Source organism: Sturnus vulgaris, chromosome W (genome assembly GCF_052056855.1).
Source record: "Sturnus vulgaris isolate bStuVul1 chromosome W, bStuVul1.hap1, whole genome shotgun sequence".
Classification (NCBI taxonomy): Eukaryota; Metazoa; Chordata; class Aves; order Passeriformes; family Sturnidae; genus Sturnus; species Sturnus vulgaris.
Window position 1 is genome coordinate 38,810,571 of NC_142282.1, and position 18,379 is coordinate 38,828,949.

At 44.2% G+C, this 18,379-nt stretch overlaps 1 protein-coding gene and 2 long non-coding RNA genes across 5 annotated transcripts in view; 2 read left to right on the forward strand and 1 right to left on the reverse strand.

Moving 5' to 3' along the window:
• Positions 1-5,653, forward strand: part of LOC148220141 (SMAD family member 4-like) — a 27,089-nt gene extending 21,436 nt beyond the window's left edge. For both annotated transcript variants that reach the window (XM_088155702.1, XM_088155701.1), the window contains one exon: positions 598-5,653. In XM_088155702.1, the coding sequence (XP_088011828.1) occupies positions 598-809 (212 nt within the window). In that variant the 3' untranslated portion in view covers positions 810-5,653. The remainder of the gene's footprint in view (positions 1-597) is intronic.
• LOC148220142 (uncharacterized) lies at positions 5,023-10,708 on the reverse strand. Its single transcript, XR_015799142.1, has 2 exons — positions 10,595-10,708; positions 5,023-7,523 (listed from the first exon to the last, which is right to left on the reverse strand). It is a non-coding gene; the product is annotated as an uncharacterized LOC148220142 (long non-coding RNA).
• Positions 7,489-17,304, forward strand: LOC148220143 (uncharacterized). 2 transcript variants are annotated; one of them, XR_015799140.1, is made up of 2 exons: positions 7,489-8,851; positions 12,050-17,304. It is a non-coding gene; the product is annotated as an uncharacterized LOC148220143 (long non-coding RNA). The 2 variants fall into 2 exon arrangements; XR_015799141.1 differs by having other exon boundaries at positions 12,077-17,304.
• The last annotated feature ends 1,075 nt before the right edge of the window (positions 17,305-18,379 follow it).

An 18,379-nucleotide genomic window follows, 5' to 3' on the forward strand; every position in this document is an offset into this window, starting at 1 on the left:
AGTGTAAGTACTTACATGTCTCAGGCTGCTTTATGTGCCATGGTATTTTCTGTATTCCTTGTATTGCCACATGGCTCTTTCCAGCTATCTCACAAATTGCTGAGGGTGTCTTGGGGAAATGTGTTTAACTTTTGTCTTAGCCATACTTGACAATTTGAAGTTTGCCAGCAGTGTTCATCTTTTTATTACATGTAAGTAGTGTTGTTTGTTAATCCAACTTCCTGCAGGTGGTCAGTCTGATTTCCTATGCTAAAAATGCAGCATTTGGCAAACATAAAGAATAAGTGTATTTTTACTTCTACATAAGGGTTATGTGCATTGTATCACATAAGACATTGGGTGTCATCTTATCTGCTTTATTATAGAGTTTTGTATTTCAGCACCCTTTCAAGATTGCAGAATGCTGAAAAAAAATTTAATTGTAAGAAACACAAATTAATTACTGCATTCATTATAGCAGAGATCTAGAAATATGGACTGGCCTTGGCTGTGGTGAGAGGGAATTATATGTGAAGCAAAAGCCAAGCAAACAGGAATGGCTAAACAAACAGATGATAAAAGAACATGTCTGAACAATTACTTGAAACTTCTGTTTAGGTTTGTCAGCTGCTGCTGGAATTGGTGTAGATGACCTTCGACGCTTATGCATACTCAGGATGAGTTTTGTAAAAGGTTGGGGACCTGATTACCCAAGGCAGAGTATCAAAGAGACACCGTGCTGGATTGAAATTCACTTACATCGTGCCCTCCAGCTTCTAGATGAAGTACTTCATACCATGCCTATTGCAGACCCACAGCCTTTAGACTGAGATCCCTCTGCTGCACTGCTGCAGGCTATTATATTGTGAGGATGATGGATTGTAAAATACAGTACTGTTTATAACCTGAAGATATATTTTACTTTTGTTCTACTTAATCTTCTAAACCCAGGTTTTAAAAATATGTTTGCCATCTTGCTCTAAGCAGAAAGAAATTAAACATGCAGAATTTGGATTTGTTATTTTCAGAACTTAATTGTCATAATACAGAGCTTAAAGTGAAAGGTAAATGCCTTACAGAGACTTTATAGTATTGGGTTTGCTCCCTTTGAAACTTTCCTTCTCTATTATGGCATCTTGGTGATAAGTCTCGCAGGAGCCTTTTGTATGCAGAATATATATTATATATATATATTTATATCTGAAAATTCCTTCTACTAGTTACAAGCATTTACCTTGTAGCAACTTTAAAGTTCCAGCTGATTTATGATGTTCTTTTTAGGGTACAATAGTTAACAGAAGACTTCTTTATTTTGTTGACAGTCTTGTTATGATTTTTCCAGATTAAAACGTAGAAGCTGCCAAAAAGTGGGGGATGAGACATATGTTGTTGGCACTGATTAAAAATAGCAAGGAAAAGAAATATGGCTTTTCCTTCACTAGTTTTTTAAAAAAAGATATCTTAAATTTTTATTTATATAGACAGGTGAGTTTTAAAACACTAAAGGAAATGGATACTTTCAGTGCTGGCACTCAACATGAAATACCTAGTGTGCAAAGTTCCTACTGAAATTACTTAACAAGCACCTAATGGCAGGAACATATTTTCATAATTACTACTGACTTCTATGGTTTTACTCAACTAAAATTTGTCAGGTATTTTAAAGAAGTCGCATGACTCTTTTTACTTGCATATACCATTAAATCATGTATAATATTGCATCAGTATTTAGGATCCAGTTTTTGTATCTGTTCACCATTTCCACTCAGGGCAAGATGGCAAACTTGTTTTTATAGCTCTTGGTTATTTTAAGCCCTATGCCATCAATGACCGTATCAATTGGCAATGACTGTATAGAGAATTTATAGTAAAATAAACTGCAAATGTATTGACTGTATGACAGATACAATGTGTATGCTTTGTCTCTAGCTAATAGTATAAATAAAATGATGAAAAGCCTGATTTTTATAAATTTAGTTTGCTTATATAATGTAATTCTGCATCTTGAAACCATTGATCTTGAGCAATGGATTCCTTTCCTTTGCAAAACCTGCAGCAGCCAATAGTGGTAGGAATTTTTGTTGGTTTAAATTTGCCAGGAACAAGTCCAATTTTTCTTACTTCCACTGCTTCTCAATAAAAGCATGCATGTCCTGAGGATATATCTTTTTGACTGTTTGATGGGGTATGGAGAGAGCGGGAATTCCTTTTTCAGCATGTGTGTAGGGAGTTGGAGCTTAATTAAACAGGCTAAGAAGGACATACACTGAAGTCCTTCACGCACTGCAAGTTCGGTCTGCCTGCTGTGCTGAGTTGACCTGGCAGCACAGCTGGAGTGGTTAACAGAAGTCTTGGAAGAGATTATTCAAAAACTTTTGGACAAGTTTCTTACATAGTTTCAGCAATCTGTAGAGGGTTGTGACACACAGTGTTTAGGTATTGCTTCTCCCATATGCTGGAATTCTTATGAAGTCAGCAGTCATTGTTTCTCTTAGGTGTGGAAGTACAGAAGACACATGACCTGGGAGTGATGGCCAGAAAATGGATCTGTTTTCTCTATTTTTACTAACAGTGCTGTATTCTTCAGACTAACTTCTAATGAGATCACTTTTTCTTTTCACTTATGTGGCAACTTCTTGATGTATGAAAAAATAGTGTTTGCTTTTCTCAAGGCCTTTAGTTTAAAACCTTTTTCATTTTGCTTTCTCCCCCAAGTGATCTATTTTGTCTGCAAAGCAAGCTGCTTCACAGTCTTGAGTAGCACGCTCAGTAGAGGATTCAGACCACATCCTCAAAGAAGCTTATTAACTGGCAGCTTGGTTACACTTCATCCACAACAGAAACCTTGATTTGGGGGAAGAAATTAAAAGCCTGACTACATGTTTTTCTTGCCAGCCTCCCTATTAGATTGTCTGCTCTGCACTTACTGCTGGGTTCAAGGTGCCTCGGTGTTTGGAAAGTATGTAACATTCTGACTGATTAATTGCTTATAACAGGCTGTTCCTTTGATTAGGAGTCCATGAGCTTACTCCCTATTTAACTTTGTGGCTTTCCAAGGTGTTTTTCTTGGTGGATGACTGATCTGTATATGACTGCTTCATAGACAACTTTCTGTACCAGTTACTTCTGCTTTGATTGTGCCAAACTTTGACAAAATAGTGAAAGATTGCTTCCACCTGTTGGCATATTGGCCTGTACTATAGTCTGAAAGAATTCAACTTTTAAGATTAGTTTTCTTTGCAGATGTTTTGCAAGTCTCCTTAAGTCTGCACCTACAGTGTAGTATTTAGATGGCCCAAAATGTTTGGAATAGAACAACAAAATAATGTTAGATGAGTTTATCAGAAACAAGAAATTGCAGGCTCCATGTCAGGAGAAATCTGAGCATTGTATGAGGCAGTATAAATACTGAAAGGCATTCATCTTCTCCACCAGGCAGTTACTGATAAGATGCTGTTGTAACTGTTGAAGGTCAAAATGAATCTCATTCTTATCTTAATATGCATTTTACTTAATTTTTTGTACTTTTATGATAAGGCATAAAAGGCAGTGCATAATGGATTAGAAACCCTTCAGTGGCAGCATACTGAATCTTTGAGTCTTGCATTTGTCTTTTTCTGAGAGTTTAAGAAGAGCTACAGCTACTTGATAGCCATGATGACCCCTATACATACAGCAGGCAGGAATGTCAAGGATACCAAAATCGCATCTCCTTCAGCTCTGAATGTTTCAAATTCAACAAGTGTTTTTTCAGCTAGCAATCTCCTCCTTGCAATCCTGTTCCCATATCTGCTCTGCTTAGTTCTTTTAATTAAGTAATTACCTCTGTGTTTCTCACCCTTGATTATGCGCTCCTCAAAAAATACATTCTGCTGGAATACTATGTAATTTCACTTCATGTACTGGTGAGCTGGGATTAACACCAGAAGGATTAGATTGCTTTCTGTGTTACTGTTATTTTTGAAATCAAGGGCATTTAAGGTTAACATGGTAGAGATGTAGGAGAGAAAAGCTTTTCTCTGGAATGGTTTCAAAATACTTAATTCTACAGGAATCCCTTGGAAGGAGCCATAACTGCTAAACAGCGGTGGTTGAAAGTGGTTGTTCCTTTCATCAGTCTTCTGGGCTTGATGAGAATCATGTGCTCAGAGATCTGGAGTCCCTGGCTGTGATATAAACCACTTCATTTACAGCTCTGGCCTACTGAAGACCTGGGAAGTACCCTTCTGCTTTCTAGAGAGGGAACTACACTGCAAACAATACAATGGTCTCCCCTAGTCACCAAACAAGTCTGTAGCAGCAGTAGTCATCAAACCTGTGTCCAATTCCTGTGCCTTACCTTTGAGACCATCTTCTCATAACACTTCTGATGACAACATTCTCTCTGTGTGGCTCAGGAACAACTGTCTCTTCTTTTACTAGGAACCATTACGAAATTCATATACCAGTGAGAGGCTTCTGCCTCTAAACCCTTCAAATGTTATGTATTGATAGTGGTCTTTATTGAGGCATCTTTAATCTCTTCTTTGAAGAGTAAGCACTTTAGAAAGGACTGTCGCCTCAATTTGCATTTTTACTCTGTTACACAGAATGACTGGGTTTGCTGGTCACTTTAATGCAACCAGTTAAAGACAGTCACATGGATCTTCATCTAAGTGGGATTCAGACTTCGTTTAAGAAATCCTCTTTCCTCCCCCCCCCCCCGGCCCCATGCTAATTAACATCTGCTCTATAAAATTCTAAGATGCTTAGTTGTCAGGTATTTTTAAGGATGCAGTTTTGGAGAGGTTACCTTCTTTTGGTTTTTGAAAGACTTTAAAAGCTATGGTATTGCCTGGTCCTGCTGATAACAGGAGTATTTCCATGACTAGCATCAGGTTTTTGAGGACCATGGCATTGTTCTTGGGACTGAGATTTGCAAATTGCCTGTCATAGGCATGTGTGTGAACCAGCTTTGTGCTCATGCTTCTAACCTCTGGTGCAGCTCATTGGTACTTTGATCCTGGACAGGAAAACAAAAATGGAAAGTGCTTCTCCACCAGCTGTAGGAGCTGGATGCCAAACATCTCCTTTTATTGTGTCATTCACTTTGAAAACACTCTTCTTGATTGTGGGTTTCTGAAAATTATCTAAGGCATGTGACCATGCTGACTCAAAGCTGCTGCACATGATGCTGCTGAGGTCCCCAAGAACTGTCTTGACTTTTCAGCGATGTGAAAGTTTCAGAAAGCAGAACTATTGTCAACGATATCTCAAGAGATTTTGGCATTGTTGGCTGCTGTTGTGCCTTTTGGGTGATACATCACTCCTAAATTTGCAGGACTTGTATAAGTTCACCAAAACCACATAGCACTTTGTTGCTCCTGTACCTTTTCCTGTGTCTTTCTGGTGAAGTTTGGTAGCAGAACAAAGGGATTCAGCTGGACTGAGACCTGTGAAGTACCCACAACCCAAAACCTGCTATGACAGGGGTTTTTTGAGCATGAAAGCCTAGTTAAGCATTTCTTCTTTCAGCCATTGCCTTTTGATAAGCGGTCAACAGAATTCCCAGTAGTTCCTTTGTAGCTTATTGTATGTTTTTCATTCAACCTAGTTTGTGGATAATATACTGTAGTTAACTTTCCTGAAATTCTGTTACAGAGTATGTTTTTGATTAAAAAAGGTAAAGATTCAAGTATTTGGCTTCTTTATTTCATTCAGTGGAGAGCTTTTATCCTGTTTCTGGTCAGCTGTCGGAGCTGCTAGCTGCAGTCTTGAACTGTGTCAGGGCTAGGGGAGCTTGCTGGAGCAGGGCTGTGATTCTAGAGGGTCCCTCCTTGGAGTCCCATGTCATACTTGGGTACAACTAGTACCAAATCCAAAGCCAAGGTCAGTTTCCAGTGTAGAAATGTCTCTGGGTGCCTGCAGATGTGCAGATACCAGTGTGCCTTAAGCCTGTGGGGCACAACAGTTCTGTGGGTTTCATGTTAATAGAAATTACTTCATTTAAGTCACCAGCCAAGCTGTGTATGCGTGGTAGGGTCTCAGAGGAAGGACCAGCGATCAGAATGAGTGCCAGGTGTGGGTGAGTAATTGTCATCCCATGTTATAAGTTACACAGGAGCTCTACTCCACCTGCTCCTGCAGTTAGACTGCAGAACTCTTCCCAATAAATGAATCAAATACCAACCACCACAAGTCATGCAATGTAGGAATAAAGCAGGAGGCAGGTGCTGTGTCTGTAATGCTCTGTGTCTCCTCATCTTCATAAGCAGCTGCATTCCGTGGGGAGAGAAAGGGAAAAAAATATATACAAACTGTCTTAGTTTGAAAGACAAGTGTCTGCCAAGGAAGGCAGGAGCCTCCCTTGGGAATGGAAAATATTACTCCCTTCCCTCCATATTATAATTTTGAAATTAAGGGGCTTTCAGGCAAAGATATGGGAAAAGTAATAACAGTTCTTATAGATATATATAATGTGTGTGTGTGTGTGTGTGTGTGTGTGTGTGTGTGTATAACAAGGCAAACAAACAATAATTGCAGCAACAACAAACAAAACCAGAAACCAAATAGCCTTCGCTCGGCTGTCAAGGACTTTCCCCTTTGGTGTAGCTATGGTCACAGTCGGCAGGGGTGCTGTTGGCTCCTGGTGGAGCAGGGCAGATGCGCTGATTCTCCCGCGGCTGCAGGGGGCGCTGTGGCGCAAGTTCTGTGGTCTTTCTGCACGCGGAAGGGATGGAAAAGGGGCTTCTGTTTAAAACCCCCAGAGGCAGCCAATCCTGGTGCCCCTCTGGATAGCAAAAGGAGCTGTAGCAGGAACCTCAGAAACAGCAAACTGGAATGGCAGAGTCAAGCAGATCAGGTGACAAACAAAGTGTAGCAGAAACTCCAGGGCCGTGCAGGGTGTCCAGATGTCAGGTTAAAATGTAGCAAGAATCCCTGAAGCAGTGGCAGAGAACAGCGGGATTGGGCGGGGAATCGCTCCCCTGGGTAGCTCACCGGCGATGGCTGGTCCCGGGATCGGGCTGCGCAGAAGGGGCGGCCCCGGTAGGGGACGGGGTGCTCCTGGGTCCCGATGTGGCATGCACTGACTCTGGGCTCCAGAGAAGCAAGCCAGTAACCTACAGTCATAGTGCCGAAGGAAAAGGAAAAAAAAAACCAGGCAAAAACCACACGGCAACAGTATCTCTCGTCAGAGGGATCGCGCCGTGTGGCCACTGAGATGAATCGCCCCACTGGAAGGAAGCAACCCCCTTTGCCCCCAACTCTCACAGGAATCCCGGGCTCTCACCCATCACAATACTCAGGGAGCCGGGGGGAGGGGGTAGCAACCACCCTGGACACAGAACAAAAAACAAAAACAAACACCAAAATGGATATGGGATTAAAAAAAACATCGCTAAGACACCAACCTTTTGAACTCCAGTGATTTATGAGCATGAGGCAGGGTGAAAATTTCTTCTCCATTGCAGATCTGGTGCCCTGTTTGAGCAGGATTGGGTACAACAGAATGCCTCAGTGCCCACCCACTCTGAGTCTGGGGCTTCACGGGTAGCTGTGGCAGGCTGGAAGGCACCGATGCATAAGTTATGTATCCTAAGGTACCAGACTAATAACTGTAATGTGAAAGATGATACTTCCCCTCCACTCCCAAACAGCTTCCTATATATACTGAAACATAAAATCCTCAATTTCTCTGTGGCCAAGATGTTCCTGCTCAGTTGCAGTCCCTCCATAAGCCACCTTAATGCAGTTTTAGCTCCATACCTCTCCAGAGAGCTTTTCGGACGCTCCCTCCTGGTACTTAGCAACTATTTTGTAACTGCTGGCTGATAATTGTTGTGGTCAATGTAAAAGCATTGGATAGCACATTGATATTTGCCTTTAGAGCATTAAGAAAATATATACCAGCACATGATGCACGTTTAAACCCTCTGATACAACCACATGGCTATAAGCATGGAATAAATCCATATCACAAAGCTAAAGCTGGCCCAAAATGTCTCAGTCTGAGCACCTCTGTGCTGCCCCAGGGGCTGAAGGATGGCCCCATGTCAGACCACTGCCCAGGCTGTTGCTATTTGCATGTCCATGTGGGTACTGGAATGACCCACGGGACACAAGGCTGGGTTCTGTCACAGGGTGATGGCTATGTACTGTGGAGGGAGCAGAAAACATTTTCAAAGCAAAACCTCTCTGTGTCCCTAGAACAGGCCCCATGGAAAACCATATCCTAAAAGATAAGAAACTGCTTGCTTAATGACGAATTTAAAAAGGAATTCAAACCCCCATTAGTGGACCCCCTGTTATCTTTCTGTAATATTAGTGGTTCATTTTCCTTTTGTATCTATAGGCTAGTTTTGAATGTAAAATCCTTCGTGGATTGGTCAGAATTTAGAATTCCCTTGGTAACTGGTGCAAAATGTAAAACCCTCAAAAGATATAAAAACCCCTTAGAAACCCCAACCATTGAATATGCAAGACTGGATGCCTTCATAGAATAAACTATGGAATTGTGCCTCTCTTCATGTTCCGATCTCTTCACTCTGCTAGTCTGAGGGCGAGCTACAAGCCAGATTCTATCCGGCCGAGGCTTGGAAGCGTGCCCTGTCGCTGAGGACTGCTTTGGCAGTCTCGGAGATCCCACGGGGACCCCAAAATCCACCAGCGACAAGTGGCGCTCGAACAGTTGCGGACACTGGCCGCATTCTGCGAACGGCATCGCCTCGATTGCATCCATTTTCGAGTGTCACAGAAATTCGGTAGTTAATTGTTTGTTTTAAAAGACTTAACTTCGCCGGATCCGCTCCAACAACCCTGAGACCCCTCCTCCCTCGAGACTGGAGTCTGCCAGCAACAAATGAGCAGCAAACGACCCATCAGAGATGAATTTGTAAGTATTGTCAGCTTCCCCCACTTTTTCTACCGGGTCCTGGGGGTTTTTTTGCGTTTTTTTTTTCTTTTGTTTCCTCTTTTTCCTGCTCGTTTATCAAAGAGTTCATTATGGGAAATCTCTCTAAAACTAGCTTTTCCCATAATGAAAGAGATCTATATAACATAATAAAACAAACTTTATCCGCTGACTTCTCTTTTTCAAAAGCTTTTGTTCTAAGACTGTTTTAAAAAGATTTATAAAATGGTTTTCTACTCACTTTTCCAAATTTAATAACCAAACTATCCTTTTAGATTCCTTTTGGGACAATGTAGGCACGAAAATTTATGAATGCCAAGCAAATGCCGATTTTTCTGTTACTCCCTTTATTCCTCTTTTTCAAGATATCATAAAAGCAAGACGAAAACTCAAAAAAAAATGTTCCTCCTATCCTCTCCCCACCCCCCCTCGCCCCTTATCTCCTCGAACAATACGCAAATTCCTCTCCATTCCCGCTCTGATTTTCCCAGCCCCCTCGTTCCCATTGCCATAGCACCCGCGCTCCCCGTTCCATCCTCCGCCCCCCCCGCGGCCCCGCTCCCCACCCCCACTGAGAGCCAAGGTCCCATTATTACCATGGCAACTAATCCGATCCCTGTCCCCCCTTCCTCTCTCCCTGCCCCTAAAAGACCTGTCTCCATGGACACCGACATTCCTACCCTCCCCCAAGATCAAACACATAGTCCCAGCTCCAATTTCTCACCCCGATCAGCCCGGAAAACAGTTCCCACCTTCCCAAACTACAAATGCTGTCTCAAACAACCCCCACCCCCCCTGGACCACAGATACCCTCAATTCCAACCCCACAACAAAGGCGCAACCCAGCGCAGGCACCCTCCAGCCCACACAAATTAACCTCCCCGCAGCTGCCTTTGTGCCCCCCCACAATGTGCCTCCTATAGCCGCCAGGACCACAGCCACTGGCCCTCTGCCCATCCCCTCCCACACACTGGCGCCCTCACACACCATGCACTCCTTTATTCAGACATGTGCGGACTGCCCTACCCTTGAAAATCCTCCACCTGCCCCCTCTGCTCTCTAAAATCACCCCTTCCCTCCGGCCCTATCCCCACCTACCACTCCCCCACTTGGTATTTCACCTCTCAATGAGGCCCTAGCTATCCCTGTCTCTCCAGCGCCAGCCCTTCCCCCACCAACTGATAAGGTTTCCATAGAAACCAACTTCGCTACAAAGTTCCCAAACTCTGCCCTTTACACACTAAGTTCTCCACACCCCCAAGCTGTCCCAAAACCCGTTCTCATGGTAACCACCTCTAACCCCCCTCTACCTCATCTCTCATGCAATGCAGTATCTCCCTCGTTCGAACCCATCACTTCCCAAGTTACACAAACAAGTCTCAACACCTCGCCCCCTGACTCCACGTTTTCCCATACCAGATCGTTCCCTAACACTGCCCCAGGTCACCCGCTCCAACCCTCAGCCCCCGGGGTCCCCCCTTCCCCGTTTCTGTCCCCAGGAATGTTTTATCATCTTCCCTTCAGGCTTTCTCGGTCCCCGCTGGTCCCTCTGTCCCTTCTCCTGTCCCAGTTGCGTACACGAATCCAGTCGTACCCCCAACAACCATCTTCCCTCTCCCCGAACCACCCTCCCCTCCAACGGCGCGGTCCCACTGCACGCCCATCCCCCGCAGCCCGTACTGCATCCTCCTAACGACTCTCCCTGCGTGGTGGCCTCAAACATACCTCTCTATGGGCAAGGATCATGTTTCACCAACACCACCTGTGCTGCGCCCATGCCGCAACAAAGGTGCCCTGCTTGCACAACTACAATCGCTGCAGCGCCAGCACCACCCTATGGCCAAACCATGCAGTGCACCCATGTACACGCTTCCACACTCTCAGTCCCCCCCAAGCCCCCCTGCTCCAACCTCCCCCCTCGCGTTCTAAAAAGCGTCGCGCCGGAAGAAGAGGCTCTTCTTCCTCTGAATACAGCGGCAGTGACTCAAATGCCTCTGATTCATAAGAAACAGATCTATGGGCAAATGCAAAGTTACAAGCAATCCAAGATGGTAACTGGCAATTAGCCAAAAAAACCTCTGCCTTTCCTGTGATTTATAAACGAGGCCGCAGAGGAGGATCTTCGAACAGATCAGAATGGCAGTCAATTGACACAAAACAATTAAGGGAATTGGCAAAAATTGCAAAAGAACATGGCAGATCAGCACACAGTTTTAGAAATTTTTTAGAGGCTCTTTTTACTACTTTTGTGATGGTCCCACATGATCTCAGAAATTTGGCCAATTGCCTTTTCTCTCAGGCCGAATTTATGTTATGGGAAAGGCATTGAAAAAAAAATTAAAAATACTATCTGATAAATATTCTAAAGATGCTAATCGACAGAATTTTACTGTCGAACAGTTAGCTGGCGAGGGTAATTTCTCTAAACCTTCAGAACAAGCAAACTCTATTCCTGAAGAAACACTGCAAGACATTGCTAATGCAGCCAAAACCTCATGCCTTCTTACCCCTGAGGACTCTATTCCTAGCTTGCATTTCTCTAATATCAAGCAAGGGATAGATGAGACTTTTATAAAATTTATAGACAGGCTCAAGGATGCTCTTGAGAAACAAACTGAGAGCACAGAAGCGCAAAAGGAAGTTTTAAGAAAACTTGCTTTAAGCGATGAAAACGAACAATGTAAAACCATTTTAAGAGCTTTACCTATACACATCGATCCCACCATCGAGCAGATGGTGGAAAGCTGCACACACCACATGTCCACTGAAAACACAGTGGCCAAAGCAGTTGCCAAGGGCATTGCTGATGGAGTTTCTGGAGCCTTTGCAGCAATGGTCTCCAAAGACAATGCTCGTTGTTTCTACTGTGGGGAACTTGGACATTTTATAAAAAATTTCCCTATCACGCACCCAAAACCCCCATAACAACTACCAGAAACCCCAAAGGCAGCAAAAACAACAACAGCAGCCAAAAAACTTAAACGCAGCCTGGTTTCAGCTCCGGGCACAGACAACAAACCAAAAGCTGCCTTCCACCCAGCCCCAATGATGATAAACGAAGAACATCAAACCCCATTGTCCTCGAAAATTCCAGACTACATCAGGCAGATCCAACATTTGGCGAGTTTTCGATGGGAACCAGGCGTCAATTGTTGACTGTCTTGTCTTTAAACATTACAGATGAAAAATTTCATTGCATCCCCACAGGAAAGTATGGACCACAAGATGGTCCTTGGGACATTTTAATCCTCGGTGACAGTTTCCATGGTCCACGACAAATTTCCATTTTACCTGAAATACAAACTGTAGCACCTGGAAAAGAAATCTTTATCCAATTGTGTTGCACGGACAGTCCTTTTTTTCTTCCACAGAAAACACCTATTGCACAAGCCTTCCTGCTTCCAAAAAATCACATGGAATGGATCCTTCTCAATCCTACAATAATGTGGGCACAAATTATGGGTCCAAACAAACCCATCCTCGAGTGCAACCTTTTCTGCTATGGGGAAAAAATTCAGAAAACTAGGAATGATAGACACCGGCACTGACGTCACAGTCATTGCCCGCTCGGAATGGCCACCACACTGGGAACTTCAACCTGTAGCAGGCATGCTGGCTGGAATTGGGGGAGTCGCAATTTCTATGAGAAGCAAACGCAACGTTGTTATCGAATGGCCTGAAGGTAAACTGACAACCATCCGACCATTCGTGGTAAGAGCCCAAATCACCCTATGGGGCAGAGTTGCCCTGACCCAATGGGGGGGCTTCTCTCCGAGTTCAAAGTCGTGATTTCTGATATGGGCCATTGAAGCGTGCACTGTCCCACCCAGTCCTGGACTCACCTGGAAGAGTGATGACCCCCAATGGCCCCTTTCAAAGGTCAAACTGCGTGCATTGCAAGCCCTAGTTGAAGAACAGTTACCAAAAGGTCACATTGTTGAATCCAGTAGCCCATGGAATTCTCCAGTTTTAGTCCTGAAAAAACCTGGAACAGACAGGTGGACACTCCTCTACAACCTTTGCAAAATCAACAATATCATTGATGACATGGGTTCTCTCCAGCCTGGACTGCCCTCCCCATCGATGCTGCCTTGAGACTGGACACTTTTGGTCATTGGCATCAAAGATTGCTTTTTCACCATTCCATTGCATCCCCAAGACTCACCACGGTTCGCCTTCTCCGTCCCCTCTTTCAACAGAGAAGCTCCTCTCAAAAGATATCATTGGCTCTTCCTTCCCCAAGGACTCAAAAACTCTCCATCCATTTGCCAATGGTAGGTCACCCACATACTTTCTCCTGTTCGAGAAGTATTCCCAGAAGAAATTATTCATCACTACATGGATGACATCCTAGTTTGTGCATCAGAAAAGACCTACTTAGAAAAAACTGTCAAAACAACCATTCAGACCATAGAAAAAGCAGGATTTGAAATCCGTGAAGGCAAAGTACAGTACACCAGCCCCTGAAAGTATCTGGGACTTCAAATCTGAGAAAGGACCATTGTGCCCCAGCAGCTCTCCATCGGAGATGACCCAAAGACCTTAAAAGACCTACGAAGCCTATGTGGATCCATCAACTGGATTCGCCCACTCTTAGGAATCACAACAGAGGACTTCACCCGGCTGTTTAACCTCCTCCATGGCAGCGAAGACCAGGACTGCCCCCACACACTCACCACGGAAGCCCGACAATCCATCATCAAAGTTCAGGAAGCCCTATCTTCGCATCAAGCACAGAGATGCGAGCCAAATTTGCCTTTCCAGTTTGTCATTTTAGGAAAGGCCCCTCGCTTCTATGGACTGATTTTTCAATGTGACCCTCAACTCACAGGCCCCTTGTCGATCCTTGAATGGATTTTCACAAGCAATCAGCCCACAAAGACAATTACCACGTTTCAGGAAATCATGGCACATCTGATAAAAAAGGCCAGAACCTGCCTCCGCTTGCTTTCAGGGTGTGAGTTCAAATGCATTTATCTGCCCCTGACCACGGGAGATTTGGAAAATATGCTCCAAACCAATGAAAATCTTCAATTTGCTCTAGATAGCTACACAGGCCAATTTTTTATTCACATACCAAAACACAAACTCTGTAATCGAAATGTGACCTTCAATTTGGTCCCAAACTTGTTCAAAGTAGATCACCTCTCAATGCTCTAACTGTTTTTACAGACGGTTCAGGTTCCTCTCACAAGTCTGTCATGACTTGGAAAAACCCCAAAACTGAAAATTGGGAATCTGATGTCCAAATTGTGGAGGGATCTCCACAAATTGCTGAATTGGCAGCCGTTGTTACAGCCTTTGAGAAATTCAAAGACAAACCCATTAACCTGGTCACAGATACAGCTTAGGTAGCTGGTATAGCTATGAGAGCAGAGCATGCTTTTCTCAAAGAAGTTTCCAATCCAAAATTACACTAAGTGATTTCTACATTAATAACCCTCATTTCCAAGAGAAAACTACCTTACCAGATCATGCATGTTAGATCACACACTGACCTCCCAGGTTTTATTATGGAGGGAAACAGGAAAGCGGATGCCCTGGCCATGCCAGTCGAGACTGCAAACATCCCCAACATTTTTGTTGAGACAAAGCTGTCATATTCATTTTTTCACCAAAATGTACCTGCCCTCATAAGAATGTTTAAAGTTCCAAAATGCCAAGCAAAAGTCCTTATGGCAACATGCCCAAACTGTCAAAACTACCAAGTGCCCTCTATGGGCACAGGAGTCAATCCCAGAGGCCTGAACAGCTGTCAGCTGTGGCAGTCTGATGTCACCCATTTCCCACCCTTTGGAAAGTCTAAGTATGTGCACGTGTCCGTCTACACATTTTCTGGAGCAGCTTTTGCATCGGCTCATGCAGGAGAAACAGCCACTCAGGTTATCAAGCATTTTCTCCTAGCATTTGCCACTCTGGGAGTTCCAAAAAACATCAAAACTGATAATGGACCCACCTACATCTCTCACAAATTTGAAGAGTTCCTCAGTGAATGGGGAATTGAACACATTCAAACCATTCCTAGAAATTCCACAGGACAGTCCATCATAGAGAGAACTCATCAAACCATCAAAAGAGTCCTTCACCAACAGCGGAGAGACACAGAAATATTATCTCCAGTGGAAAGGCTCTGCAAAGCTCTCTACGTCATCAGTTTCCTAAATGGAACCGAGTCAGAACCTGACCCCCCAATACTCCGACACTTTGCAAACTCAACTCAAGCAAAGCTCACTGAGAAACCACCAGTGCTGGTGAAAGACCCTGAAACACATCAAGTTTCTGGACCTTTCCAATTAATTACCTGGGGAAGGGGGTACGCTTGTGTCTCCCTGCCATCTGGACCAAGATGGTTCCCAGGAAAAAACATAAAATCATACCTAGGCAGGGCAAAACCTACTCCAACAGACAACAACAAAAGCTCCCCAGGGTCAAATACAAGACCTCCTCAAAACCAAACCAGCACCGCTGTGGAACATCTGCACATCAAAGAAAAGTCCTGCCACAAGACAGCAGACAAAACAAAAAACTAAGCAGCACTCTGCTGCATCAAGCAAATCATAAGCCAGACATAGTCTGACCACAAAACAACCTTTAGTTAGATGCTATTGCCTCTACTGGAACACCCTAGTATTATTCCCCCCCCACCCCCCCCCAACGATTTTACTACAACCTCTAATCCTATATTCACTTCCCTAGAGAGAAAAAAAAAGGGGGGGAAGGGACAAAGGAAGGAGATGAAGGAGAAAACCCTCCCCCCCATCATAAAAATAACTGACTTTACTTATATTCCCTATCAGAAGGCCCATCCTGTCCAAAGATGAAAATTATCTCTGTTGATGCTGTCCTCACTGCTGCCTGGATCCTCTTCACCGTGCCACATGCCTTCAGCTGGATCAGTCCACAACCCAAATACAATGTCTGGGTGACTTTAGCAAAGACATTAAAACAAGATAACATGTGCCTGTCTATGGGCAACCTTCATAACCCACTTGCCACATGTTTGGTAGGAATTCCCTTTGTAGCAGACAAATGGCCCGTCCAGAACTCAGAGCTCCTCCACACCACTGGTAAGAGACCAAATCCAGTTGACACTTGGGACTATTGGACAAAAATACTGCCAAATGCCCCCGAGGAACCCCAAGAATTAGATTTGCTGGGGTCCTCCAAAGCAACATACTGTGTCAAGTTTTATTACAAAAGTCCAAAGCAAAATTGGCTTGGATTGAGTCAAATCTGAAACACATACAGAAAAGATATATCACCCATCAACAAAGCCTACAATTATCCTGATTGGTGCAATTGCACCACTCATGCTCTTTCTGAATCCTCTATCCACCCCAAAACGTTGCCCCGTGGAATGTTTCTTATCTGTGGTGATCGGGTTTGAGCTGGAATCCCCTCTCACCTTCAGGGGGGACCCTGCAGCCTTGGAAAGCTTTCCACCTTCACCCCCAACATTACCTTATTACATAATTGGAAAAAGGAGAATGAATCAAAATGCAAAAAAAAGATGTTATACTGAATTTGATGAGAGTTGTGACCCTAAATTGTACAATTGGAACAAACCCACAAGGGCTGCTGTCTGACTGTTCTTACCATGGCTGGTTGCAGCAAAGGCCCTTGGCAAAATTACCCATTTGGGGTGCTGGCTCAGTAAGCAAGCCAATGTTACATCTGCTGCCTTGAGTGATCTTTTAAAGGATGAAGAAACCACGAGACACTCATCGCTGCATAATCGAGCTGCAACTTCCTGCCGCTCACCCACGGACATGGCTGTGAAGACTTTGAGATGTGCTGCTTCAATCTCTCATCACATTCAACATCCATCCAGGGAAACATCCAGAAGCTGAGGGACCTCGTGAAGGATTTGAAAGTAGAAACCACCCCAGACTGGCTCAACAACCTTTTTAGACAATGGGACTGATGGGGTGGGCCGCATCTTTGGTCAAGGGACTTTTATGGATTTTAATTGTAGTTGTTATTGTATTAGTAATGTTTGCATGCTTTGTTCAATGTTTTAAGAAAGTTGCTGGAAGTGCCTTTTTTGTAAATACAGAGAGAGGAGTTGTGGAGGGAGCAGAAAACATTTTCAAAGCAAAAAACCTCTCTGTGTCCCTAGAACAGGCCCCATGGAAAACCATATCCTAAAAGATAAGAAACTGCTTGCTTAATGACGAATTTAAAAAGGAATTCAAACCCCCATTAGTGGACCCCCTGTTATCTTTCTGTAATATTAGTGGTTCATTTTCCTTTTGTATCTATAGGCTAGTTTTGAATGTAAAATCCTTCGTGGATTGGTCAGAATTTAGAATTCCCTTGGTAACTGGTGCAAAATGTAAAACCCTCAAAAGATATAAAAACCCCTTAGAAACCCCAACCATTGAATATGCAAGACTGGATGCCTTCATAGAATAAACTATGGAATTGTGCCTCTCTTCATGTTCCGATCTCTTCACTCTGCTAGTCTGAGGGCGAGCTACAAGCCAGATTCTATCCGGCCGAGGCTTGGAAGCGTGCCCTGTCGCTGAGGACTGCTTTGGCAGTCTCGGAGATCCCACGGGGACCCCAAAATCCACCAGCGACAATGCACCAGGGGGTTCTGCAGCTGCCTCAGGGCATCTGGGGCAGGTGCCACTAGATGTCCACTAGTGCTCCATCTTCCATGGCTGAAAACATGGCGGGGGGTGGGGGGGGGAGAGCAACTTTGGGAGCATCCCACAGATGGTGTGGGTCATGACTCCTTTTGGTCATGTTCTTCATAGATATAGGATGGCAGCAGAAGTTGGGGATATCCTGGGGTGGACTGGCAGTTCGGGTTGATTTTGTTGATTTGTTGAGTCAGGGTGAAGCATTGTCTTGAAATAAATGCAGCCAAAGCAGTGCAAAGCAGCATGGCCATGCTCAGAGCAGGGAAGCTGCATGGCCAGCACAAGGATGACCATTGAGTCAAACCTGTGTATGAGTGCTGCAGTGAGGCTGCCTCTGGGTGTAGTGACATGACCAAGGACACATAGTATGGTGGTAGCAGAGGCGGGAAAGGCTGCTGTGGGTAGGGATCCATGGGGACACCTGGGCAGCTGATGTCAGCAGCAGGCAGAAGGGATGCACCACTGACATGCCACTCAGGTTAGCACAGGTTGAGGGAGCAGACCCCAAGTGAGGAGCAGGCATGGAGCATCCCAAGTAACAAATAGTAGGATGAGTTTCATGTTGTGCCAGGGGCAGTTTAAATTGGAGATTAGAAAAAATTTCTTCCCTGAAAGGGTGTTTAGGCAGTGGAACAGGCTCCCCAGAGTACTAATGGAGTCGCCATCCCTGGAAGGATTTAAAACGCATGTAGATGTGACACTTGGAGACATGGTTTAGGGGTGGACTTGGCAGTGCTGAGTTAACAATTGGACTCTTAGAGGTCTTTTCCAATCTAAGTGACTATATGGTCCATATTTCTTTTTCCCCTTGACTTATGGACAGAGAATGGTTTAGATTGGAAAAGACCTTTAAGACCATTGA